We start from the raw sequence: 26,466 nt of genomic DNA on the forward strand, positions 1-26,466 counted from the left end.
TTCTGTGGACGCTAATGGCATGAGACATTTTACTTTTATACTTACAACAATTCGTGTTACATCATTTTCTTGTGTCTTACTTTTATAATACTTGCATCATTTCATGGCACACAGACAGACAAAGACAGCATCAGCGAGCAATGTGAGAGCAGGATCTTATCCAATCCGACGTGGCAGCTCCCCTGTTCTAACCAGGGCGCGCCACGTCAGCGCCGAGGATCCGGAACCTATCCACCAGTGGTCGCTGCAGGCCACAAGCTGCCCCTGTGGCTCTCATCTCCCATCACCCGTGTCCAAGCTTTAAGACACGCCACTCCTGAAGTACCGCACGTTCAGTTCAGGCAACAGAGCAGCAGCACAGGCGTCGCCATGGCCTCCCAGCTCTCCGCCGCCGCTTCCATGTCCGCCGCCGTGCCGCAGTTCCACGGCCTCCGGGGCCGGTCCGTGGCGGCGCTGCCGCCGGTGAGGGCCGGCAGGAAGCGCGCGCAGGGCATGCGGTGCGACTACATCGGCTCGGCCACCAACCAGGTACCAACGACCAATCAATCCTGAGCCAGCCTTCGCTTTTAATCCGCCGGCGCGCAGCAGTGAGTTAATTAAGCTTGGTTGGTAATGGCGGCAGATCATGGTGGTGTCGACGACGCTGATGCTGGTGGCGGGGCGGTTCGGGCTGGCGCCGTCGGCGAACCGGAAGGCGACAGCGGGGCTGAAGCTCGAGTCCCGCGACTCCGGCCTGCAGACCGGCGACCCCGCCGGGTTCACGCTCGCCGACACGCTGGCCTGCGGCGCCGTCGGCCACATCATCGGCGTCGGCATCGTGCTCGGGCTCAAGAACACCGGCGCGCTCGACCAGATCATCGGCTAGGTCCAGTGTCTGCCTTTGCCGCTCTCGGCGCCGGCCCGGTGCCCATGTAACCTGCGTGTGTACATCGACTCCGCGCTCATGCATCTCGTTCCAATGGACATAGCTTGTTTGTTGCTCCTTTGGCCCCAGAGTTATCAGGTTCACGTTCTTACATTCTTTTGATCGGTGCGAGTTTACAGAATTTTTCAACAAAGCAGTTCAAAGTTTTTCAAAAAGTTATCGAACCAAAGAGTGTATTAGTGTAGAGAAGGTGCCATCCAAACAAGAAAAAAAAACGCAAATAGGTCAGGAAAATCAGAATGGAGAAGAAAGATGACACTCGTCCTATGGAAGACAATCGAGGAGTCAGAGTTGGATTGATAAGTCACCATAGCAATCCGCCATCGACACGGACCGTATGACTGGGCGTCAGTACGATTATCATCACCCTCCTCGCTGTCCTCCTCACAAATATTTTCCACTCGCAACAGACAAGTTAACACCAAGGCAAACAAAGGCCAGGAAAAAAAAAGCCGTTAAGCACAAGTGCAGAACACACGCAAAGAGAATACCTCCATTCCTTTCGAGGTATCAGAAGCTCGTTCTTCATGAACAGCAGCTGCAAGAGTCATGCCCATGGTTATGATAAATCATCAGCAGTCGTCGTCAAGAACACGAGAAAGCAAAATCCTAAAACAAAATGAAAGGAAAATTCACGGTTACTTGAGGAAAAACACTCGTTTGCCATCAAAGGACTGAAAACCGAACGAAGAAGCGCAGCTTTTGGGCTCATCTTGCACCGAAGATCATGACCGAAAAAAAAAGGACACGTGGATTAAGCCCGCAAGGCGTACGAGCTGCCGCGGCACGCACGGCGACCCGCACCTGCGCCCGTGGCCGACCCGAGCGGCTGCGGCGGTGCTGGCGGGCGCGGCAGAACCCCGGGCGGGGGAGGGGGCGCGGCCGTGAGCCGGCATCTGGCTGGGCCGGCGGCGAACAGGCAGTGCGGCGGGTTCCGCCCGGCCTCATCCGTTTTATACAGCGTCGGATCGGTTCGTGGCCATCGGATGGCAACGAACGGTCGGGATCCGCCCGCGATTAGGGCTTGCGGCAGACGGGGCATGCTGGGCCGCGTGGACTGGGCCGAGCGGCTGCACGGCAGCTTGTTCTTCATGAGCTGCAGCCGCTCAAGAACAAGGATAAAGGCCCTGTTTGGGGGCGCGGGTGACAAACGCGCGACTGAGATAAGTTAACGCGGCTCGCGGCCCGCTTCTCTCGATTCTCACCAGCGTAGTACAAATCCCGCTTAAATGGTGGACGGGCGGCCAAGAAACGCGCGGCGTTCGGCGGGCTTATTCCGTGTTTTTTGCGGATAAGCCACGCGAACGCGGCCCCAAACAGGCCCAAAGGCACACGCGTGGCGTGACAGACTCAGATCTGGACACTGTCAATCAGCAGTACACGAGTCATATGGTCATGATAAATCATGCATCACAGTCGTCATTGCCAAAACCGTCACGCCCCCAGCTCGAAATTCAGCTAACGAAGAAGCGGAATATGAATGAAAACAGGCGAAACAGAAACACGAGCAAGGAAATTTCAAAAAAGAAAGAAAGAAAAATTAATTCACGGTTATTAGAGGATCAGAGGAACTTGTTCGCCATCAAGGGACTGGAAACCGAGAAAAAGAGGATAGATGAACTAGCCCGCGAGGCGTAGTATGAGATGCTCGATGGCCATTAAATAGGAGCTACGTGCGAGCTGAGCTTTTCCGGTGGATCCATTTCGCGCGTTCTAGTAGAGCCGGTGGTGACGCCACGGCATTCTCGAATCTGGAGACTGGAGTTGTTGTTGTTTTTTTTTTGGAAACAAGTGGAGACTGGAGTTGAGTGGATTGGTTAGCAGCCGCGGCGTGTGCTGTCGGATCATGCACGCGACGGCGAGGATCCATCCATCTTTACCCATGGAGTCATGGTAGGTTCAGTACTCTGTAGTGCTCTCTCGAAGCCTGAAAAGGTGGCAGCTCGTCGCGGGCTCGCGCCTGAAAAGGTTTACAATTTCAGTGAAATTTCGGTATTTTTTCGTTTTCGCTAGTTACCGGGGAGTGGAATTTCGATATATTTCGGTAAATTTCGTTTCAAAATTTAAAAATTCAAAAAAAATTGTAAAAAATATGTAAAAAATATGATAAAAAACTAGGTGTTTTTCTGAGCAATTAGCACTTGAAATAATTGAAAAATAAGTTGATTTGGTTGGTTAAAATCACTAAATGGTTTCGGACCCGTTAACCAATAATAAACCCGTTAAGCGTTTTAACCTACCCAACTCACCTGGGTCCGGCCCGACGCAGCTCGTCACTCTTCCAGTGCCCTCCTCGCTCTCCTCTCTGTTCCCCTTCATCCCTCCGCCCTTCTACCGCCGCCAGCAGTCGATTTCGCCGCGTAGCACCGAAATTTCGGCGGAAAATCACCGGATTTCGGCCGGAATGTAGAGGATCCCGCTGCTGGGAAGGCGCGGCGGCATACCGCTGCATCCCGACCGGATTTCGCTGTCTTACCGGCGAAAAACCGCTACTTCTGTCCGGATTTCGGCGCTGGCTCCGGGAAAGAAAGGTATGAGAGGTTATTTTTGCGATGGTGATGCTTGTTGATGTTGATCTAAGTTAGTTACTGGTGATATGTGATGAACTTCATGCTAGTTAGAGGAAATGGGGAAGCTAGGGTTAGAGGAAATGTTAGGATATGTTGAATACTAATTTAGCAGCAATTGCATTGCAGGAATTTGAAATATTCAGGACGAAGCAAGGTGAGTTCTCTAGTGACATATGCTACATGAATTATTCTGGACTATGCCTTTGACTCTGTTGTATCTTTGGATTGTAATAATTCTAATGGACTTTGGATATATTGCGTTGTATGTGTGGACTTTGGACATGAGTTATGTGTTAAATGGTGTATTTGTCATTGTTTTGTGGAGTTATATATATGTTATATATTATAAACTGTCAATATACACATAATCAGGGGAAATTTTCCCAAAATTTTCAATTTTTCCATATATACACATCATTTTCTGTTAATTTGCATTATTTTCTGGTTGAAAAACCAAATTTCGGTCGAAATCACCGAAATTTCGGTCAAAATCCCCGAATTTTCGGTCGGAACGAAACGAAATTTCGTTTTTTGAATTCAAAATCGCTTTTCGTTCGGAATTAGCGAAATTTGGCCCGAAATTTCGTTTCCGCAAGATGGCGGGATTCGGTGCAAAAACGAAAAGGAGAACCCTGCGGTGGATCCATTTCGCGCGTTCTAGTAGAGCCGGTGGTGACGCCACGGCATTCTCGAATCTGGAGACTGGAGTTGTTGTTTTTTTTTTTTGGAAACAAGTGGAGACTGGAGTTGAGTGGATTGGTTAGCAGCCGCGGCGTGTGCTGTCGGATCATGCACGCGACGGCCAGGATCCATCCATCTTTACCCATGGAGTCCTGGTAGGTTCAGTACTCTGTAGTGCTCTCTCGAAGCCTGAAAAGGTGGCAGCTCGTCGCGGGCTCGCGGCTGACGCGCGTCGGTGGCAAAATCTATTCGTGCTAGGAATCAATTCTGGATTTTAGGGCAATGCAATGCAAAGAGGTTTTAGTGCATTTTTAGTGTACTAGAACGTTTGGCGCGCTTTGCGTGCCCTATCATGATCCTAATATTAGATATAAAATATCTATAACGAAATAATGTCATATCCTAAAATTATGGCAATACAGCCTCCAAAATTCTATAGCCATATGTTACATATCTATATGTTATGACCAATTCGTAGCAATCAAACAATTTAGCTATACTGATCCAAATAAGAAGAATAGTGAATCAAATTGTTTTATAGCCATGAGCTTAACAAAAGCATGTATCACTCTAGTTTTTTAAGATCATCGGACTTCAACCAGCAGATAACCAGACACATAAAAGGTTGGTTGCAACTGGTGCAGAGAAAATAAATGTGACCTTCAGCAGATGATCAAATCCACAAAAAGGCTAGCCACAACTTCTATGGGCAAACTGGATAAGACACCTCCCCCTCTAGCTACGCATCCCTGCTTGTGCTTAAAGAAAAAAGAAACTATATGAATATGTGTACAAACTAATTAATAAAGACGATGCAAGAAATACCTAGTTTTGTTATCACTATCATCAGCTCCGCCACCATCTTGATCAGTTAATAGCTTCCTGATGGTTTTTTTTCTAGAAGCTGGAGAAGATCCTGACGGTGGGATGGACAAGACCTATAAGTACATATATAAGTTTATATAAGTTTAAGTTCTATTTCTATTACACAATCTAACTTGCTGGTCAGGGGAATAAGTATGTGCAATTTGTTTTTAAGAATAACAAATGCATTATAAATACCAAGTTAATTAGGAATGTACATTATACTCTCCGTGGAAGCGAATATTCTTTAATTTAATGGCATTATACTTTCAGTGGTAGGCGACGTTCTCGTCTACAGTAAAGCATCTGTAGTGACTTTGCCAATTTTGAGGATTTGCCGTCTCAATCTTTGAAGATGCTCACAGGGATATGATTTGTGTACGTGCGTTTATAGATGTGAGTGTACGCGTGCGTTGTGAGTGTATGAGTTGTGCGGATGGGCCTCTAGCCCAGTGGTAACTCCCGAGGATGGGAGCTCACCAGCGGGGGGTTCGAGCCCCTGCCTTGCACCTGGGTACTGAGGTGTGCGTGTGTGTGCTAGTGTGCGTGCATGTGTGTGGTGGTGTGCGTAAGCCTCGGTACGACGCGTCCCGAGGCATTCTCGTCTGTGCTGAGTCCGAGCGTGGGCGCCCAAAAATTTTACATGACTCCCCGATGCTCTTGGATGCTTAAAAAAATAAGAAGTGTTGTTCTATGTAACCTAAAAAAAGTTAGTAGAAATGTGTAGTAGCTAACTTGAACCAGATACATATGGCAACGTGCGCATGTCATCTGTGGTGAGCAGCTACAGGGCTTAGCGAGGGGCCTAGCCGCCAGATCACGAGTCCCGTGAAGCGCAACACACCAGTTCCGCCAACTGAGCATAGCTTGTGGTGCAACTTGCTGATCCGGGCTTGTCGTAGACTTGACACGGATGCTCGCATTTTTAAAAGTTATTCCAATATTAGCCGGCGCTATTCTTTCAGTGGTAGGCGATGTGCTACCAAGACATCTGTGGTGACTTTATTAATCTCAGAATCTGCCGACTCAGTCTTTCAGATATGCTTGGTCGGGTTGCCAATGTATATTCATGCTCATAGTGCCCGTTTACTGGCGTTTATGTTTCGAAAAAAATGTACACCAGTTTTACATAGCGGACTGTCTCATTGCTTATGAGCAGGAAATCACCATGTGAGCCCGTTTAGTTCCAAACACAAAAATTTTTGGATGTCACGTCAATAATTTGACCAGATGTCGGGAAGGTTTTTCGGACACTAATTAAAAAACTAATTTCAGAACTCACTTGGAAATCACGAGACGAATTTTTTGAGGCCTTTGACCGCATCATTAACACATGTGGGTTACTGTAGCACTTATGGCTAATCATGTACTAATTAGGCTTAAAAGATTCGTCTCGTCGTGTACATCCAAACTGTGTAATTAGTTTTATTATTTAATTACATTTAGTGCTTTATACATGTGTTTAAAATGGAGGTGAAAATTTTAGTCTCAAGGACTCTCGTACGGTTATTGCAATAAATAAAATATGTATTTTTGTAATGGGAGTGTGCTATTCTTATTGGCTGCACTCTTTCAGTCTTGGGTAGTAGTTGCAGCGCTGGGAGCCGCGTGTAACGACCCGGCCCGAGATAACGGCTAAGATCTACTCTGCACTTTGAGTAAACCACACCTGCTAAATAACTCTCTTGTGCTTTCGTCCTCGCTTCGCGCAAAAGGCTGCAGCCGGAATTATTAGCTTCCCGCGATCCGGCTATTTAAGCTGGTCTTGCTCGCGTTCGGTTTCCCGTATGGGACTAAACTGTGAACATTGTGCCGGAGCTACAGTTTTTTTCGCGCTACAGTAGCCGTGCTACAGTAACTCGAATTCAGCCTGGCCCAACTGGCCACGGGCTGTCACAGTCACCCCCCGTTGAGGACTCGACGTCCTCGTCGAGACATCGAACCAGCTTACCCATACGGGACAAAGGAGCAGGATCCCCTCTCTTGGGCCACGTCCCATACGTCTAGTGCTACGATCCCATGTGCCACGCCTGTGGGTTCACTGCCAGCAGCCCATGTGTGTCCGTCCACATGCTGTTGGCATCTGTGTTTCCACGCGCCGACGTGCTCATGTACGCGCACTTCTGCCCGTACGTGGCGTGAAACCGCGAGAGTATGGCTCTGATACCCCTGTAACGACCCGGCCCGAAATAACGGCTAAGATCTGCTCTGCACTTTGAGTAAACCACACCTGCTAAATAATTTTCTTGCGATTTCGTCCTCGCTTCGCGCAAAAAGCTGCAGCCGGAATTATTAGCTTCTCGCGATCCAGCTATTTAAGCTGGTCTTGCTCGCATTCGGTTTCTCGTATGGGACTAAACTGGGAACACTGTGCCGGAGCTACAGTATTTTTTCGCTACAGTAGCCGTGCTACCATAACTTGAATTCAGCCTGCCCCAACTAGCCACGGGCTGTCACACCGCGGACCTCGCATGAGGCGCCACGCATTGCGTGAATTGCGGTGAGAGCTCCGAAGGGGAGTATCTTTTAAGAAACCCGATGAGAAATTACACGCCTCAAACAAAAATCAGGCAACTTGCGGAAAACATAGGAGCCGCTTTTCTGCAACAATATGGCTATGTGAAAAAAAGGATCATTTTTTTTGAAACGAAAAAAGTATAACAAGTACTTGGATGCGTCATGGCATAATAGTACTCGTACTAGCTACGTGCATGATCAATAAACACCGGATACAGAGCCATGGTACACGATAATTGCTAGCAAAAGGAGTTAAAGTAAAGATTCGAGGGCATAATTGTGATGAAGAAGTCCAACTCATGGGCTCAGGTGCAAGAAGTAAGAAGCAAGGACCTAACAGCAAAGTTATGGGGTCAAAACTGTCAGAAGTCACTCGAGGACGAAATCGTGAAGAAATGTGGAGCGGAAGGGCCTAAAAGAGAGGCCCGAGGGCATATCTGCAAGAGAAACTGGAAGCGCCAGGAACCGGCGCGCAAATCCTAAAAAAAATTGAATTATTTCTCGATTTATGCGTGTCATCCTTGTGCAGGGGCCATGCTAATTTTCTATGTATCATTCCAATTTTATCGGATGTCTCCGAAGAGACAGCCGGGTGCTAGTATCTCAGCTTATAAGCTGTGCTCTCTGATCGAGAGTCGCCGAGGTGGGACTAAACGTCGGCTTCCTGCCCCGCACCGCAGGCCGCAGCGGCCCGCCGGATGGAAGGTTTTTCTTTTTTATATTTAAAAAAATACAAAATTTCAAAAATATATGTCCGTTTCAAGAAATTTCAAAAATGGACCCCCGTCGCCCATGGGGGGGCGACAGCCCCATGTCGCCCAGGCAACGGGCGACAGGGACCTTTTTGTAATTTTTTTCCAAATTTATTTTTCCAAACTTGCAAACAGGTCCCTGGCGGGGGACGTGGTGCACGGGGGCCGGTCGCCCCACCAACGGGCGACAGGGGGGCCTGTCGCCTCCCTACCGGGCGATAGGGTCCCCCCTCTATATAATGCCTCCCTCCTCATTCCCTCCTCATTTGAGTCCAAAAATTTCACCAAAAATCTAGAAAAAAAAGAGAGGGGTGAGGAGAAGGAAGCGGCGAAGCTCTGCCGGATTGCGTACTTGTGATCTGCAGGTAATTATATTTAACTTATGTATTTTTCCATTGCTATTGTAGAGTAATTAAATTTAATTAGTGCTATAGTAGAACCATTTAAGTAGGAGTTTAAGGATATCTTAGTTATGTAGTAGTAAATTAGTTTAGAAAATTAAGATTACGCATTGATTATTACAATTGTAGTACTATTAGAGACGTGTTTATAAATTAGTTATGATTTAGACTAGAATTTCGGATATGCAGTATAGAATTTGAGTGTTATCACGTAGTTATGAATACTTATATATTGTAGTTAAAATTCGTACTTTGTTTGTACGGATGATTGAATAATGTAGTGAAGTAAAGAGTATGACTCGATAAGTATTTGGTGATGTACAGATATATCGAGCAAGATGCAGTTTCAAGTGTTTTTTTGGTAATTGTAATATTTTGTATGGACTAAATGGAGTAGACCTTTCTGCCTTTAAGTGCACATCTAGCGCCATAGATAAAATTTTAGAGAGGAGTTTTGGTTCTATATATAAGTGGCTGCAGCTTGGGTTCCGTGTTGATCCGGAGAGACATGTGATGACCGTCCATGCTCTTGTGAATTGGGAGGTAGATAGTGATTTATGGGAATTGATGATGATACACAGCACTGATGACTGGCAGAAGTACATGCAAGCAGCTTTAGAGCGTGGGTGGCCTCTGGCAATTCTTGTTCAAACTCGGGAGAAGATACGAAATGAAATCCAACATGGTGCAGATAAAGCAACTCCGAGTATTCAAAGAGATGGTGCAGATCAAGCAACTCCGAGTATTCAAAGAGGTGGTGCAGATCAAGCAACTCCGAGTATTCAAAGAGAGACAAACTATGTTGAGCAATATGAGTAAGAAGAGATAGAGAACCCAAACATCGGACCACAGAGCCTTGCTGATGAGGGAGAGAGGATATATAACATCGTGGACGAGATGGAGTCAGAAGACCATGCCGCAATGGAGATGGAAGAACATGAGGGCTCATCTGATGACGAGCAGTACTCATTGCCAAAAGAGTGGAAGAAGCATGGTTTTGGCAATCATGTCGTAGAAGACGTACGACATCAGGAGTGGGAGTACAGAGAGAATGAGGTGGTGCAAGGTGCAACATATCCAAACATTGAAGCCGTAAAAGATGCTGTGAGAATGTGGGCAATATCATTGAAGCGAGAATTTAGAGTCGTGAAGTATGACAGTAAAGAATATGAGGTGAAGTGTGTGAATGCTGGATGTCCATGGCGAGTACATGCATTCAAGGGTAGATGGAAGTCGAACTGGAAATGTTCCATTGTGACAGAGCACACTTGTTTGCTGTCAGAAGTTCAGCTATCACATCGCAATATATCATGCGACTTTGTTGCAAAGCAAATATATGGGTTGATTATGGACAACCTAAATTATGAGTAAAAAATGATTGTTCGACATATTTAGCAAATTTAGCAGTACAACATTAGTTATTTGAAGGCATGGCGGGCTAAATAAAAGGTGTTCGAGATGCGGTTCGGCACATACGAGGCATCATATGATAACCTACATCGTATGTTATCCTAGGTTGCTGCTAGAAATCCTAGACACTTTTATGGCACATACCTCGTACCAACTGTGACTAGGGGACAAAATATTCTGCAACTAGCCTTCTTTTGACTAGGTGGCTGTGTTAGGGCATTTCAGTATTGTCTTCTGGTGATCTGCATTGATGGCACATTTCTGACGGGAAGGTATAAAGGTCAGATACTCACCGCAATCGGGGTAGATTGCAACAACCAAATAATTCCGCTCGCATTTGCATTTATTGGGAATGAGAACTTAGACAGTTGGTATTGGTTTCTTGAACGTGTAAAGGTTCATATTGTTGCTGCACGTCCAGATGTGTGCCTTATTAGTGATAGGCATGCAGGTCTGCTACAATCAATACTGAAATTGCAACGCGGAACTGCGACAACGCCTCCATTATGGCCCGATGTCCACAACAGGTAGTGCATTAGGCATATGGGTGCAAACTTCTATGACCACTTTAAGAACAAGGATCTTAAGAACATGTTTAAGAGGTTGTGCATCCAAAATCAACAGAGAAAATTTAATGCTTTATGACAATGCTAGATCAGTTGACTGCAGAGCAAGTGAAGGTAAGGGCATCGGGAACCAGCACGAGTCAGGTTGCAGAGACTAGGGATTCAATTGAGAAGCCATTTTCACACTGGATTCGAGGTGCACCAAAGGAAAAATGGTCATTCCTTTATGATACCAACGGAATGAGGTATGGTATTCAGACAACAAACCATGCTGAGTGTTTCAATATGGTTATGCGTTGTTGTCGTGCCTTCTCTCTTGTGGGAATTGTTGAGTTCATTATATATGGGTGCATGAAGTATTTCAGAGAGCGCTACATAGCTGCCAGTATAAACATCAACAACCCCCAAATTCAGTTTTGCTCAAGAGTGACACAATATATGCAACAGAAAATAGCAAAGGCCAAACTGCACCGTGTCATATCGGCAGGTACAATGGAGCATAGATTTGAGGTTGTATGTAAGGATAGAACTGGTTGTGGTATCCGTAGAGATAGGGTGGTACATGAGACTTTGATTAGAGCAGATGGCAATGCCTTTTGCTCCTGCATGAAGCCAAAGTTATTGCATTTGCCATGCTCGCACCTCATTGCGGCATGTGCAGAGTCTGGGTTGCAGCCAGGAGTATTTGTTTCACCTTACTTCAACAAGGAAGCAACTGTATCCACCTGGGGCCATAAGGTCTACGGGATTAGTATAGTGGGACCTTTCATTCAGGACAATGAGGCTAAGATGTTTATTCCCGATCCAGCCACTAAGAAAGGCAAAGGCCGCCGTCAGACACGCCGTATTCGGAATGGTATGGACGAGTCCGAGGCAAGCAAGGCACAAAAGCGTTGCAGCCAATGTGCAGTATTGGGTCACAACTACAAGAAGTGTCCTCAGAATGCACTTCACGATGCTGCTGACGCAGGTCCTTCCGGAAATCCCAGAGATGGAGCACCTCCTACGTTCAGACCACCATCGGCGAGAATTGCTCGTGGAAGGCACTCGGTGTCATGATCCAACAGTGTGGGGTTTGCCTAGGTATTAATCGTGCGTTGAGTTTGTATCGAACTTATCTGTAATATGTAATAATCATTCGTAGGTAATATGATCCAACCCTTGTTATATTTTTGAATGTAGGTATGGACTCCTTGCTAGACCCAGTTATCGACTCGAGCCACATGTCTTTCTTTGCAGCAGTTGAGCACTGTTCCCTCAAAGTGCTACGTCCTCGTCCACCTGGGGAGCAGATCTCTATACACCACGATTGGGTTGGCAGGTGTGTACTGAAATATTATTGTTTATCACTTGTGTATTCGTTGGTCTTCTTTGTTTCGACATTTTTGTTTGTTGCAGGTTACGTGAGTCTGGTCTACTGACTCTGGGCCGTCTTGTCGAGGGTGGGCTTGTTCAGCTCGATCGATCCCTCCTGACGGCACTCGTTGACAGATGGAGGCCGGAGATACACACGTTCCACCTCCCGTGTGGGGAGATAGCTCCGACGCTGCTGGACGTGGCCTACCTCTCGGCCTCCCTATCGTCGGGGAGGCTGTTGGTCCGCGTGTGGTGGCGGCTTCATGGAAGGATGACCTAGAGGCCCGTTTTGCCCTGGTTCAGCGCGTGGAAGAAGCAGTTCCGATCAACCCGCACCCGCGAGCAGCAAGTCCTTCCAAGACCTGGTTGCTACAGTTTACAGTACGTATCCAATTCATATTTATGTTTAATTTTTACAATTCACATGTTGCATTGTGAGTTGAAACCATTAATCTTAATTGTTTATGCAGTCTACCCTGTTGCCTGTGGATGCCGACGAGTACAGTGTGACCAGATCGCTGGAGGCCTACCTGCTTTGGTTGTTTGGTTACATCATGTTCAACAACACTCATGGCAACTCGGTCGATAGGATTCTCCTTCCGTACGCACGGGAGATTGCGGATGCGGTCGAGGATGTACCGCCCTACAGCTGGGGTTCGGCGGTACTTGCAGCCACTTACCGTTGACTCTGCGATGGCTGCAGGAAGACACATGGGGACGCTATCCTGTCGGGGTGCCCACTACTGCTGCAACTTTGGTCGAACGAGAGGCTAGCCATTGGTCGGCCCATCGTCAGCCACGAGCCTTACCACGAGACCATGTACGGCGACGAGGAGGACGACACGCCCACTATGGGAACTCTCTGGAACTGGCGTCAGGTATGTTCGCAACAAATCTATTTTTGTTATTCATTGTTACACGATGCATTAGCGTACTCTTAATTTTACCTATTTGCTATGCCGAGGTCCTGGGCGCATTCCCAAGTTAGACGCGCATATCCTGAGTTTGTTTCGGAGCTCGACAAGCTGACGCCCGAGGACGTTGTCTGGGAGCCTTACAGCCCAGAGGCTGTGGCCACCCGTGCACCAGCAGGTCTGTCTTCGCACTGCTCCGCGAATGCGGGCCTGTGGCTTACTACAGCCGTCTTGGTTTACGACATCGCGGTTGAGGCACATTGCCCCTGTAGAGTCATGAAACAGTTTGGGCAGCGCCAGGAGTTTCCGGTGCCCTCCGCGTTGGAGCGTGTCAGTCGCCACGACCACATGTAATTATGAATGAACTTGGATCATACATTCGTGTCGAATCTAACGTAGATATCTTCGTCGTCCATTTTTGTAGGTTGTCAAGGAGTGGCATGCCGTGCTCAGCTGTTTGGCTTACCACGATGCAGACGTGGGTGGACCAATGGGACCAGGCAGACGAGCACTTGGTCGATCCAACAGGACCACACACAGACAACTCCTTTAGGGCTTACCTCACCTGGTACTTACCCCGGACTCGGTCTCATCTGGTTTATGTTGACACTCACCCGCAGGCACACCAGGCGAGTCCACAGGATGGCTATGCCCGGCACCAAGCGGAGGCACTAGCTGGCACGGTGAGTCTCTTGATCATATTTGCATATATATTAATATTCATAAGATAATTCATGTGTTACTAACTGTTTCTTTGCTAAATGGATGCAGTTTCGCCTTTGCAACATGATGGAGACGGACTGCTCGACTTACCTGACGAGGGTACGTGCCGGATCCCCAATGATCCAGTTTGAGCAGACAGAGGCATGGTCGAGGCAGCGTGACCAGTTGCGTTCAGTACTGCACAACTTGGGAAGCCGTGTGCAGTATGAAGACAGCCACGGATCGACCCAGGCCTCGTCGTCGTTCCCGTGTCCGGCGACCGCGCACCAGCCGACGTCTCAGTACTACGCAACTGCAGGTAACGTAGATATCTCTTTAAAATCATATCAATTGTTGCTATATATTTACTAATATCACAAACAGGATACGATCCCGCTACTGCGTTCGGCCATACTGGAATGTTTGGAGGGACACCACCAGTTGGCGGACCGTACTCAGGGATGGTACCGGGGCCACAGACACCGGCCTACACAGATTAGTTTATGTTTCGTATTTCGGTTTCTATATATCATGACGACAGACACGAGCGTACACTAACATACGAATTTTATGCGTAGGATTCTACCCCGATGCGGGCGCCGGACCTTCTTCCTCCTTTCCGACCTGGTACAAAACACTCTCTCAATACACTCACTAATTTACCACGCAATATATGTTGGTTTACATTTATATGTTACGCAGGGTTTGTTTCGAGTACGATGTTCCAGATAACGAGGGCGTCACCTTAGACGAACTCGGCAGCTTGACTCCAGACTCACCTGGCGAGCACGGTGACCCCGATGTCTTGGGGTATTCACAGCTAGGAGGAGCACCACTTGGGATCTCTCAGCAGCAAACACCACAGCTCTTTGCGTCCTGAGCGACAGGTGAGGTCTCCGGATTGTCACAGCTACTCCGAGGGCCATGTCCATGCCCAGCAGAGGGCTAAGAGGGTCCGACGGCGTAGGGGTGGTTAGATATATCCGATGTTTGTATCTCTGCTGTTTATTTGTAATGATATAGCTGTGGACCGCTTATTTGTACACTTCAACGTTCGCCTCTGTTCACTCTCGTATTTTCCATTACGTATGATAGATAGTATATTTATGCTTCGATGCTCCATTATGACTAACTACGATTCAAACTCGACATTATGTACATGTCCAGTGACTGAAACAAATGTTCGAAATGAACCAACAAACTTATACCAATGACCACAAAATGCAACAACAAAAAGACTATATATGCAATATGCCTCACTTTAGCGGTTTATTTAGCCACACAACCATGTGGGAGCCAATGCAAGTTAGGTACGGGACATACATACAAGCATAATACAACATTAACAATACTAAATGCGAATACATCTTAGACAATCTTCTAGGGACAATCTAGACCGATGAACATCATAAGTTATAGATCATGATATGAAATCATCTAGGTCGTCATTCCAGTTGACAAATGGTGGTGCTGCAGGTGGTGTAGTCTGGCTTGACGAACCTCTTGCCTTTCCCTTTCTCTCTTTTCTGGATCTAGGTTCATGTACAGGGGGAGGAACATCATGTGTTGGAGGCCATAGTTTGGGGGGCATGAAGTCGTCTAGGTCGTCATCCCAGTTAACACAAGTTTGTGCTGCAGGTGATGCAGGATGACTTGACGAACCTCTTGCCTTTCCCTTTCTCTCTTTTCTGGTTCTAGGTTTATGTACAAGGGGAGGAACATCATGTGTTGGAGGCCATGGTTTGGGCGGCAAGAAGTCATCCATGTCGTCATCCCAGTTAACACAAGTTGGTGCTTGAGGTGCTGCACCATGACTTGACGAACCTCCGGTCATCTGTTCTTGCGGAGGCCAAGTACTATCACCCGAAGATCTTCTCCATCTCCTTCGTCTAGTTTGCGTCATAAGTCCACCGAAGATACATACCAATTTACGAAAATTTGGTATCGATTTGTTAATCAACTCCGTGTCCTCGGGGTAATCCTAGCATATAATTAAACAACAATTTTACTATTTCATAAATATGAATTCCAAATGACGGACGGGATTAGAACTGAATGAGAGTTACCTTAATGTGCATCTCATATATCTCTGGCCGCATCCATATCTTACAAGAACTTTGTAAGAATCCAATGACATTAGGATGATTCACTAGTTCACATACTCTCATGTATATATTCCGACGTTCTAGCAGGTGTCCCTTTACATCTTGCGTTGTAATACCTCGAAATATTGTGAAATCTTTAAATTCTACTACTTTGGACAACACCATATCTATCGTATCATCCGCTAATGGATTCAACTTCTTACTGATTACAAGATGTGTCATGATATCAAGTATTATACTAGATTTTTCTTCGGTCCATGAAAATCCTCCAGAATTGGAGGCAGCCATTGCCTTATGCTGCGATATCAATAAGGTACTGTTATTATAAGTTTACAATTCTATATTGCACTATCCAAAAATTAATTCTATTCTAATTCATGATTAATTTAAAAATAAGTCTGTAATAGTATTGAAATTGTAATACGAAACGAGTATTTTGTAGCACCAAATCTAATTTCGCACTACGCAACTAAGGTATCCTCAAACTCGTACTTAAATTGTTCTACTATAGCACTAATTAAATTAAATTGCTATATAATATCAATGGATTCAAATATAATTACCTGCAGATCACAAGTGCGCAATCCGTTCTTTTTTCTGGATTTTGGTGGAATTTTGGGCTTAAATGAGGAGGAAATGAGAGGGGAGACGTTATATAGAGGGGGGACCCTGTCGCCCGGTGTGGGGGGGGGGGGGGGACAGGCCCCCTGTCGCCCGTTGGGGGGCGACCGGCCCCCCGTGCACCACGTCCCCCGCCAGGGACCTGTTTGCAAGTTTGGAAAAAAAATTACAGAAAGGTCCCTATCGCCCCCAGGGGTCCATTTTTAAAATTTCTTGAAACGACCATATATTTTTAAAATTTTGTATTTTTTTAAATATAAAAAATTAAAAAGTCCCGCCGGATAGACCCACGGCTGCTGTATGGGCTGGGCTTCGGTGCGGTGCTTCCTATTGGGCTATGGGCCGAAATTACCCGTGTCTATTATCTTTCCATGAGAAAATTTTGGCACATTTGCGGCCACGCTTAGCAAAGGGCAAGTATTGATCTCAAAAAAAAAAAAAAAAGCGCAAAGGGCAAGTACAAGAAATCCTGAGACTCAAGCTCCTACTGCATAAGTAGAGAAAGCTTAATTCCCTGAAAAAAATATAGGAAACCTAGTATCATTAAATCCTAATAACGAACTCTTGCGAACGCCGTTGTGTTTATTTCTAAAAAGACTAATATATTCGTTAACAAAATTTGTACACGAAAAAGTAGGACCGTTCCTTACAGAACCACAGAAGGAAACCCACCATAACACTGACATGTCATCACATCACATTTTGTTTTTTGTACGCATGCAGTGCCTGATCAGACCGTGTCTACATCACCAATGGAGAATTTCTAAATTATCAGCTGAAGCGCGATCAGAGATGCAGCAACCATGGCCGTCCACGCCCTTCCCAACATCGCTGAGGAAGCTGCTGCTGCAGAAGTCCTGCACCATCCATCCCATCAAAATTTACCACCCGTCACACGGATCATGGATTACCACAAGTCAGAGGTCGAAGAAAACATCTGCGGTGGATTTCACTTACTCAGATGCCAGGAACTTGCATGATCCAAAACCTGAAAACAACACGGCGAAGAGCGCGAACAATCAGAAGAATCCAGATCACTGAACAATTTATGTGATGATCAAAACGAACGCCAATCAATGGAGCACAAGGCGCAATATAGTAGCATACTCGGGTCCCGCTTGACGAGGGCTCCGGCGCCGCCGAAGTTGCAGGCGATGTCGGAGTTGCCGTTCTGCTGATAGAAGATGTTGAAGGCGTAGGAGGCGTGGGTGAGGAGCGTGTTCGGCTGGTAGCACCGGCCGCCCGGCTGCAGCTGGGAGCAGTCAGCGCCACCGGGGCCACACGCCCAGTCCAGCGCGTTCTGGAGGTCCTCCTGGGAGGCGCCCGGCCGGGCCACGCACCACGTCACGCCGTTGATGAACGTCATGTTGCCTTCCGGTGGCGACAGCGTCGGGATCGGTGTCACCGACTCCGCCTTCTCCTGTGGTGCGATGCGGCCGTCTGCAGAGGCTGAACACGCAGGAAACGGCAGAGTCATGATATGAATTCAGAGAAATGATGATTGTGTCATCAAACAATGTAGAAACAACCATTGAAGAAATCTACCAGTATTACCAACCTATGAACCATCCAAGAATCAGAAGGCCGTGCATGATCATCAGCTCCTTTCTCTTCATGGCTGAAGCAGAAGTTACAGAACTTGAGACATTTCCTGCTTTTCAGTCTCCCTCCTCCGTGTGTGAGTGTCTACGGAATATAACGAGAGTATGTGTGAAGAGCAGCTGTGTCGACAGGAAAGCATACACTGTTCATGGGAAAAAGGGCTGGATTTCACTCGGATCACTAAGCAAGACGTGCACACGGAAAGCACCCCCGGGTGCTTGCCATGGTACATATTTATGGTCATGGGAGGGAGGTGGCATGGAAAGTGGCACAAAGAGCCAGTTTGCAGAGAGAGACGCATTTTGCACCTAACAGAGGACCAGTCTATTGGATCCTCAGGCCATGTGGTCTCAGTTTGACCAACTTGGCTCTAATTAACACAATTTACTACTACTAACAGTCGATGCTCATGACATTCAATACAAGGAAATCAGTGAGCTTTATTATGTTTATTGAGAATCATGCATGCAGGTGGTTTGCTCAGGTGGTATTGCAGTTCGTGCAACATGTCTGAAGCAAAGTAGGCTAGGATCATATCAGCATCTCACTCAGTTTTTAGACTGTATAACCAGTACAGGGACCTTTATGAATACAATAGAATATTGAGGGGGAATGACTTGAAGGCCAGGAAACCATGGGATTCTTATGCTGATATGCATGCATGGGCATGATTTCTAGAAGGACAAAAGGAAACTCAGCCACTAGATTCCAGGAGATGTGAAGGGGCCAAGTGCATGTTCTCATACCTTTTCTTTGTTGTTTCATGGTAAATAAGTTGGGCTTAATGAGGGGCTTTCCTTGTGTATTAAGGGAAGAACCTTCACTTTACAAAAAACTGGAGCTAACGAAGGGGCTTCCGTGAACAAGGGAAAAAGTTAAGAATAATTGTCTCTGTGGCACTGGGAACTAAACTGGAATTCTGAAACTGGAGGATGAAAAATGATGATGAACTGTCGGTGGTGCTGGGGAAACTTCCATAAATACTACTAGATAGGAAAGTGCTGCAGTAAGTGACAAGCCTTCACTTTACAGAGACTGAACCCCAATAAAGGTGGTTCAGCGAACAGAATTACAAGGAAAAAGCTACATTTTTTTCCTGAGCTGCATCTAGAAAAAACTGGAACTCTAAAATTCAAAGAATGCCGAATAATGATATGCCAGGAAGAAAGTTTTAAAAGAAGAAGAAATGAAAGTAGTGCATCAGTGGAAATCCTAATGAGCTGAAACAACTGAAATAAAGCAATATCCATCAAACAAGGTTAAAGAGACTGTATAATATAAGCTACCCTTTGGTGCATGGTGTCATGAAGAAAGCAGTTATATTCTAACCTTGCTCACCACAAGCTTTATCAGGTTGTAAGGGTCTTCAGTCTAGCATTGATGTTGTTGGAAAGATAGTCTTGAAAGCATGGCCTCATCATTTCATGCAGACCTACCAGGATTCAGATCTGTATCGGCACAGTGGGCACAATTGTAAACATTTGTTATTTACCTACCAACATAAAGTAAGCTAGCAAGCACCTCTTTTGGACCAGAATCAAACTTAATAGGATTAGAACAGCTAGATTCCACATTTGTTCAGTGAAATGGATAAACCATATTACCATTTTACAAAGGTAGGGAACATCTTTTGTTTGAAAACTTGAGGGCAGGGATGCGTTGGATAAACCATACAACATATAATATATGAGGCTGCCTCAAAATTCCCCCTTCCAGTGCAACACAAGCTGGATGCATTGGCTGAATCCATATATCACTTTCTATCCCTGAACTTCAACAAAATTTGTGGGCTTGTGCAATCAGAATCCAGTGCAACTTATCTGATCATAGGACAGTCAATTCATGCAGTAGAGTAATCAACTACCAGTAATCTTTACATGAACATGATCCACCTTTAAAATGGTGGAACCTATTGCAATCCCGCACAATGATTTCCCGATCATAAATCTTTGATATCAGCTTAATTGCCGTATGACAATCCCCACATACCCTTAAGTTCTTCACTATCCTGATGGGAGTACTAGGGAGAGACTTCAGCAGGGCAAATGCAATGGCCAACCTCTCGCTATGGTAGTTCAAGGCAGTCTCCTTCTCTTCTTCCTCTATATCTGCCAACACATTACTTGTGCGAGGGATGTAGCCTTCACGTCTGAGTCGCTCAGCTATCTGAGCAAGCATTCTGTATATCTGTTCACTCTCAGGATGAGACCTATCACCCATAACAAACTCATACACAGAGTTGCGGAGCTCCACAAGGCTGTGCCCAGGGTTCTTCCTTACCCCATCCTTGACCATTGTTTTCCTAAGCACATGAACATCCGCCCATCTCCCAACAGCAGCATAAAGGTTTGAGAGGAGAACGTAATCTCCACTATGCCCTGGATCAAGCTCAACCAGCCTTGCCCAAGCAGCCTCCCCAAGTTCCAACTTCTTGTCTTGTGCATTGCACAAGCACCCAGCAAGGTCCTCCACACGACAGTGTTGGGCTCCAATGGCATGGTGACAATATAATCATAAGCTTTCTCGACTTTACCGGCCCTCCCCAACAGATCCACCATACATCCCAAATGCTCAATCCTTGGTGTGATGCCATACTCCTCTTTCATCCTATCAAAATACATAAACCCATCATCAACCAGCCCACAGTGGCTGCAAGCGTACAGCACTCCTACCATTGTTATTTCAGTGGGCACAAGCTTCTCCCTCTCCATCACACCGAACAGTTCTAGCGCTTCCTTCCCAAAACCATTCACTGCCAAGCCCACAATCAGTGAGGTCCACGAGACAACAGTTCTGCCCGTCCCCATCTCCTCAAACACCTTCCTTGCATCATCAACACTGCCGCATTTGGCGTACAGATCAATCAGGGCGTTGCCAACATGCGAGTTACCCACCAACCCAACCTTTGCAAGATACATGTGCACCCTCCGGCCAAGAGCAAGTGCGCCAATCTCGGCACAGGCTGTCAGTACACTCACCATAGTGAATCCATCTGGCGCGAAGTCAACGTCCATCATCGCCCGGAATACAGTGAGCACCTCGTTGGGGCGGCCATTGGCCGCGAACCCGTTGAGCATCGAGTTCCAGGAGACGAGGTTGCGCTCGCGCACGGGTATTTCATCGAACACCCTGTGCGCGCTCTCGAACAGGCCGCACGCGCCGTAGAGGTGGACGAGCGAGTTCTTGACGAAGACGAGCGTGGCGAAGCCGTTCTTGGCGGCCTCGGCGTGGATGCGCTCGCCGTCGCGGAGAGACAGGAGGCGAGCGCACGCCTGGAGCAGCGGCGGGTAGGTGTGCGTGTCGGGCGGCGGGCGTGGAGCGCGAGCGCCACGCGCGGGCGGGGCGAGGACGCGGCGATGCGGAGGACGGTGTTGAGGGAGAACGGGTCCGGGTCCGGGAGGATGCGGGTGAGGACGGCGACGGCGTAGCGGAGGGGAGGGGCGCGGAGGGAGGCGAGGTGGAAGAGGAGGTGCTTGGCGAGGAGCGGGTGGGAGGGCGGCACGCCCGCGCGGAGGGCGCGCGCGTGGAGCTGCTTGGCGGCGGCGAGGGACGGGGAGGCGAGGTGGAGGCGGAGGAGCTCGACGCAGTGGCGCAGCGCCGGGTGCGTGGACGGCGTCCGGCCACCGGCCGCGTCGAGCATGAGGCGCGCTCGGCTCCGCGCGGCTTCGGAGGGAAAGGCGCGAGGAGCTGGCCCTTCTTCACGCCTGCAGCTCAAATTGCTGTGGGCAACTCCAATTGCTTGATCAGTTCTCCATATTGGACTCTGAAATCAAAGGCTGAAATTTGGCCAAATTTGCTTACGAATTCCTCGAAGGCTAGGTAAAGACAGATTTTACCCAGCACAGTGAATATTGTCACAAGAGACGCACGCACACACACATAAAAAAAGGGAAAATTCGATTCATGCCACCACAACTCCGTGAAATTGGGTGTCATGTTGAAAATCATGCCACTCAATGGCATGATTTTCAACATGAGATCCAATTTCAAGAAATTGGAGTGGCATGGATCCAACTGACCCTAAAAAAAACGCTGGAACAGTTTCTGTACATTTGCTGCATGGTTCAAATCGGAGTCCAGCAGCAAATGATCACTCAAACAAATGACATTACTTGCGTTTTGGCAATCGAAGTTTTATTCTCATGGACATCAAACTATCACACAAACAGCACCTGGTGCAAATATTGAATCAAGGAATCAACCAAGATAGGTAGGTCACTCGACAGCATGAACTTTCACCAGTAACAGCAACTAAAAATAACTCAGAAGTAGTTCTGATAAATGTAGTTACAGAGCATTAGGCAAACCGACTCACAGATTCGTTACACAGCAATACGGAAGATTGTCTACAGTAACCATACAAGCATGGTAGAAATGAAGAGGCACTCAGAACCCCAGATATCCACAGCAGCTACCTACAGTGATCCATACATGTTCAGCACACAATAGGTCATCGAGTATGTACATTTCACACCAGATTCCTATCCTGAAACAGAAGTTCAGAGGGTTCATGCGTGGAAATTCAACGGACACCCTGCATATATTTAACATTACGGGTCTGGATTTTCTTCAGCACTCCTGTGATGGACGAGAAACCCCAAACTAAAAGGACGGCGCTCTGGAGGTGGTGTGCGACTGAGCATCTTCGAAGACATCCAAATCCTCGAGCTTGTCAGGCTTCAAGCACTGAGGGATGTATGCAGTGTAGATGGCGTCCATGTTTGGCGTTTCCTTCAACTCATGCTGCGCCACCTCCAGGGGAGTGTTGGCGAATGCCGGGTAAAAGCGCATATGACAGATGTAGGCGAAGATGAAGCTGATCGGGAGGAGTGGCACAAGGATAGGTGAATAATAGAACTTCTTCAGGCCAATGACGCCAATCATGGTGGCCTGATAAAGGAGTAGAGCTGCGATGATCCTCGTGTGCATGTGTGGCCACATTCGCCCATTGCTCTCATAGCTAGGAACATAAACTCTAAGAACCTGTATTGGAAGAAAAGTAGGATAAATCAATAACCAATGATATTATCTTGATAAAAAATAAAAATCACCATGAAGTCTCAGTATCTTTGTATATATAGAACACCAAGCTCACCTGATTTTTTGCTATAAGCCATCCCAGGGCAAAGTATGCAACACCAAATGGAATAATCAAAGGTGCCATGACTGAGTAGCACAACACTACTGTTGCGATGAGCATGTCGTTTGGAACCCTGGTGCCATAGCCCAGGTCTCCTGGAGCCCATGCTGCTTTCACTTCATCCTCAGTCTTGCACAGATACTTCCTTTTCAGGTGGAAGATGATGAGAGGAATCAGGCGAGAGAGCTCAAGCCCATAACCAACAAAGAACCTGACAATATCAATGAGAGTGTTACATTTCACAGCTGCAGCTAAACATTTTCAGGTTTTGCAAACTGGACAAAGTAATTGCAAAAGTGAGAAAGGGGAATTACTTCAGTGCAACGAATGTGAGGAAGAATGTTGCACCTCCGGGCAGGCTAGTGGCCAGCATATTTATGATCACTCCAATGTTAGCGTTGTCTAAAATAGTTCTCAAAGAGGCGAACAAGGTCTTCCCAAGTGTGTAGACAAGGAAGACGTTGAAGACAACAAAGTAGAAATACTTTCCTGATGTTGCCCTGACTACATGGCTTTGAGAAGGGATCCCTTCTGCTTTTGAGAGGAACGTAAGAAAAGCAGGCAGCAGTGCGAGGAACACAATAAGTGCAATCTGTGGCAGGTAAGCCTGCAAGACAGTCCTGATCGCTGGACGGTCCACTACCACCTTCAGAAAGGGCAGCACCTTCCTCAGATTTTCCAGAGTTGAAATAGCAGAGACAGCAGTGATAGGAACCATATAGAAAACCACCGTCAGAAAGACAATGGAATAGACCACAACCTGTCTGATTTGCCTCTCATAAATATTCCTTGAAAGATTGGGCCATATTATATCACGTGGTTCAGGAGCTTCCATAACTGTCCATTTATCAAACACCTGAGCATGGAGAGCTTGAGATGCGGAAGCTGCGGCAGATCTGCTATTGAAGAAGACAATGGCAGCCCGCTGCTGTTTGTCACGAAGGGTAGTCTTCTGTTCGGCCTCCAGTTTGGGCAGTAATTCCTTAATCTGCTCACTACAATATTCAATCGTGTCAACCTTTTTACCAATAAGACCAAGGAATCCAGTCCTGTGAGTAGGTTTATTGCCCTCAGGGTTACTTTCAGTTTTCGAGTTTGCATAGAGAACCTCAGCGCGAGCAATTTTCTTCTTGTGATCTTCGATCTCCAAGTATATTTTATCAGCCTGCAACACAATGTCATCATAACAGAAGTAAGTTCTCCTCCATTGGGGAGGGGGGTGGGGTGTTGGGGGGGGTCTCTTAACACTTTAAGAGTAGAAAGTACCTTTTTGTGGTCTGTCACAACCATTGATCTGTAGAAGGTGTTAGGATGAAGTGCTCGGAAATATGAATCAACAGAGTCCTTTATAGTTTCGTCTGGAGAGGATCTAGGGACATCTCTCACCAACACCGCGAACTCTTCTGGTTTAACATCTGGAGTTGATCTTGCAGTCGCTCTCAAATTTGAAACATGCTTGTACGATTTCCATAGGATGAAATAGGTGACAAAGGAAACCCAATAGACTGACAACAGAAATGCCCACAGCCTCATACTTCTTGGCTGCAGAGAAAGTGTATAAACATGCTGATTTCAGTAGTCCGTTTGAATATATGATGTTCAGGACACCTATTGATAATCTTAACCAGAGCATCTTCAAAAATATACTATTAATAGAAAGGTTATATGTAATGAAAGTATTTTCATGATGCATATAGTTAATTGACCTTATATTGACAACACATATACAATTTTTTTTGTTTATTGATGGTCACAGGACAAACTTAAATTTACTTACATTTGAGATTGAAGATAGTAACAAATTAAAGGGAAATAAAAAAGCAGATTACTTGGATATTGCTCAATGCTAGTCTTTGAATCTCCGGGAGTTCTGGAGCTGAGTTGTTTTTCTCATCATTTTTTGGCTTGATGCCAGCAGCAGCAGTAAGTTCCAGGCCGCGATCAGTTCCAGCAACAGGGAGGAGAACCGGAAGCAGCACAATCCCAGAATACACCAAGATGGACAGCACTGAAACATCAAGCGTCAAATACTGTTAATTGTTGGAAACTCATCCGAAGTGTGTGCCTGACCAAACCCCAACCACCAAAATGCATCCTAGTTCTGTTTTTTAACCACCTTCATCTAATGCAAATAAACTTTTCGAGGACAATCTGCAGAATAAACTTAACTCGAAAGACCCTACGCTATGTATCTATTTAATAACAAAAGTTCGTCATAAAAATGAGAAAAAAAGCAAAAGATTTTTTGTAACAAAAGAAATTTCACTACAACAAGAAATAACGTGAGAAAAATCTCGCAAAAAAGTTTCTTTTGACCAAACAAAAACACTAAACAAACGCTAAGACATCACACACATAGCCTACAAATCAAGTACCCGGGGAGCCGACTAACCGCAATTAAATCCCTCCATATACTAAAAAGAAGCTTCTGAAAGGGGGCGAAAGCGAGACAGAAGAAAGAACTGAGCAGCAGCCAGAGGTTGGCCGTACCGGAGGAGAGGAAGACGAGGTAGACGGCGGCGTCGACCCCTCCGGCGGCGATGACGTCGGTCTCCGACGCGGAGAGCGCGTCGCGGATCCACCCGACGGGGCTGCGGGTTCCGCGGCGGCGGACCTCCCACGGGTCGAGCCCGCGCAGCAGGAGGCTCGGGTAGTACACCGGCGCGTTCCCAGGGCGGCGCGACAGGAAGGTGAACACCAGCACCAGCACCACGAAGATGACGAACGACGTGAGCACCGACGTGAGGAACGACGCGAGGTCCATCTCGCCGCCGCCTGCTGCTGCTGCTGCTTCCGCTGTTTCTTGAAGCGGCCGGCCGCCGGCTCCCCGGGCTTTAAACCCCGGAGATTGTGGTTAGCGGCGGGATCCGGAAGGGGTTTAGTGGCGGCGGGAGTGGTTATTGCGGCGCATTAGGGTGGGATTAAGGAGGGAGGGAGGCAGCGAGGGAAAGCATTGGATGCTCGTTGGTGCCGTGGTGGCGAGCCGTGGAGGTTGCCTAATGAAGGAACCGGGGGTCCTGGGAGAGGAAGGGGATGGGACAAGGGGAGATGAGCAAAATGCCTGGATTGCCCCTGGATGCCTCTTTTTTTGAGTTCAAAGCGAGGTGGCAGTTTTTTTTTTTGCTATTGTTGTTCTTTTAAAAGATAAAAAATGCTCTTGTTCTTTGCGAAGGGCTGTTCGGCTTGTCCAATTTCGATCCACTTTTGACTTCTTAATCCAGTGACCATTTTACCCTCCACGCCTTGATGGTTGCTAGGTTGGTGTTCCAGTCGCTTCTCATCATATCAAACAAGCACCTTTCCGTTGGCACGTACCAAAGCACCTAGAACTGGTTTCGTG

The 26,466-nt window shown here is 46.9% G+C and overlaps 3 protein-coding genes, 1 long non-coding RNA gene, 1 other non-coding gene and 1 pseudogene across 6 annotated transcripts; 1 reads left to right on the top strand and 5 right to left on the bottom strand.

Moving 5' to 3' along the window:
• The first annotated feature begins 254 nt into the window (after window positions 1-254).
• Window positions 255-1,021, top strand: LOC120661846 (photosystem I reaction center subunit psaK, chloroplastic-like). Its single transcript, XM_039940832.1, has 2 exons — window positions 255-528; window positions 623-1,021. The coding sequence occupies exons 1-2, from the start codon at window positions 370-372 to the stop codon at window positions 863-865; spliced, it is 402 nt and encodes a 133-aa protein (XP_039796766.1). The 5' UTR covers window positions 255-369; the 3' UTR covers window positions 866-1,021.
• A 25-nt stretch (window positions 1,022-1,046) lies between these two features.
• On the bottom strand, window positions 1,047-1,831 carry LOC120661854. The gene is made up of 2 exons (XR_005670108.1): window positions 1,568-1,831; window positions 1,047-1,463 (listed from the first exon to the last, which is right to left on the bottom strand). It is a non-coding gene; the product is annotated as an uncharacterized LOC120661854 (long non-coding RNA).
• Window positions 1,832-8,040: 6,209 nt separating this feature from the next.
• On the bottom strand, window positions 8,041-8,143 carry LOC120696396. The gene has a single exon (XR_005684169.1). It is a non-coding gene; the product is annotated as a U6 spliceosomal RNA (small nuclear RNA).
• An 8,767-nt stretch (window positions 8,144-16,910) lies between these two features.
• LOC120661871 (glucan endo-1,3-beta-glucosidase 13-like) lies at window positions 16,911-21,704 on the bottom strand. Of its 2 annotated transcripts, XM_039940863.1 has the most exons (6): window positions 19,591-21,704; window positions 19,316-19,434; window positions 17,943-18,070; window positions 17,492-17,833; window positions 17,342-17,372; window positions 16,911-17,241 (listed from the first exon to the last, which is right to left on the bottom strand). In XM_039940863.1, the coding sequence occupies exons 3-6, from the start codon at window positions 17,998-18,000 to the stop codon at window positions 17,148-17,150; spliced, it is 525 nt and encodes a 174-aa protein (XP_039796797.1). In that variant the 5' UTR covers window positions 18,001-18,070; window positions 19,316-19,434; window positions 19,591-21,704; the 3' UTR covers window positions 16,911-17,147. The 2 variants fall into 2 exon arrangements, with proteins under 2 accessions (XP_039796797.1, XP_039796804.1); XM_039940870.1 differs by having other exon boundaries at window positions 16,928-17,241; window positions 19,316-19,766.
• Window positions 19,642-21,660, bottom strand: LOC120661860 (annotated as a pseudogene).
• Window positions 21,705-22,216: 512 nt separating the features above from the next.
• On the bottom strand, window positions 22,217-26,235 carry LOC120661886 (CSC1-like protein ERD4). Its single transcript, XM_039940882.1, has 6 exons — window positions 25,617-26,235; window positions 24,956-25,134; window positions 24,393-24,668; window positions 23,441-24,291; window positions 23,082-23,337; window positions 22,217-22,969 (listed from the first exon to the last, which is right to left on the bottom strand). Exons 1-6 carry the CDS (start codon window positions 25,888-25,890, stop codon window positions 22,589-22,591), a joined length of 2,217 nt encoding a protein of 738 aa, XP_039796816.1. The 5' UTR covers window positions 25,891-26,235; the 3' UTR covers window positions 22,217-22,588.
• Between the last annotated feature and the right edge of the window lie 231 nt (window positions 26,236-26,466).

This window comes from Panicum virgatum, chromosome 2K (genome assembly GCF_016808335.1).
Source record: "Panicum virgatum strain AP13 chromosome 2K, P.virgatum_v5, whole genome shotgun sequence".
Classification (NCBI taxonomy): Eukaryota; Viridiplantae; Streptophyta; class Magnoliopsida; order Poales; family Poaceae; genus Panicum; species Panicum virgatum.

What these genes read in the sequence shown, in the direction of transcription:
- LOC120661846 (XM_039940832.1), top strand. Translation starts at nt 370, where the DNA reads ATGGCCTCCCAGCTCTCCGCCGCCGCTTCCATGTCCGCCGCCGTGCCG. An exon ending in TCGGCTCGGCCACCAACCAG is followed by an intron (nt 529 to 622) that starts GTACCAACGACC and finishes TAATGGCGGCAG; the next exon opens with ATCATGGTGGTGTCGACGAC.
- LOC120661871 (XM_039940863.1), bottom strand. Translation starts at nt 18,000, where the DNA reads ATGAAGAGAAAGGAGCTGATGATCATGCACGGCCTTCTGATTCTTGGA. An exon ending in GATTCTTGGATGGTTCATAG is followed by an intron (nt 17,834 to 17,942) that starts GTTGGTAATACT and finishes CTGCGTGTTCAG; the next exon opens with CCTCTGCAGACGGCCGCATC. An exon ending in CCTCGTCAAGCGGGACCCGA is followed by an intron (nt 17,373 to 17,491) that starts GTATGCTACTAT and finishes TGTTGTTTTCAG; the next exon opens with GTTTTGGATCATGCAAGTTC.
- LOC120661886 (XM_039940882.1), bottom strand. Translation starts at nt 25,890, where the DNA reads ATGGACCTCGCGTCGTTCCTCACGTCGGTGCTCACGTCGTTCGTCATC. An exon ending in TTGTGACAGACCACAAAAAG is followed by an intron (nt 24,292 to 24,392) that starts GTACTTTCTACT and finishes ATTGTGTTGCAG; the next exon opens with GCTGATAAAATATACTTGGA. An exon ending in GGCTTATAGCAAAAAATCAG is followed by an intron (nt 22,970 to 23,081) that starts GTGAGCTTGGTG and finishes CTTCCAATACAG; the next exon opens with GTTCTTAGAGTTTATGTTCC.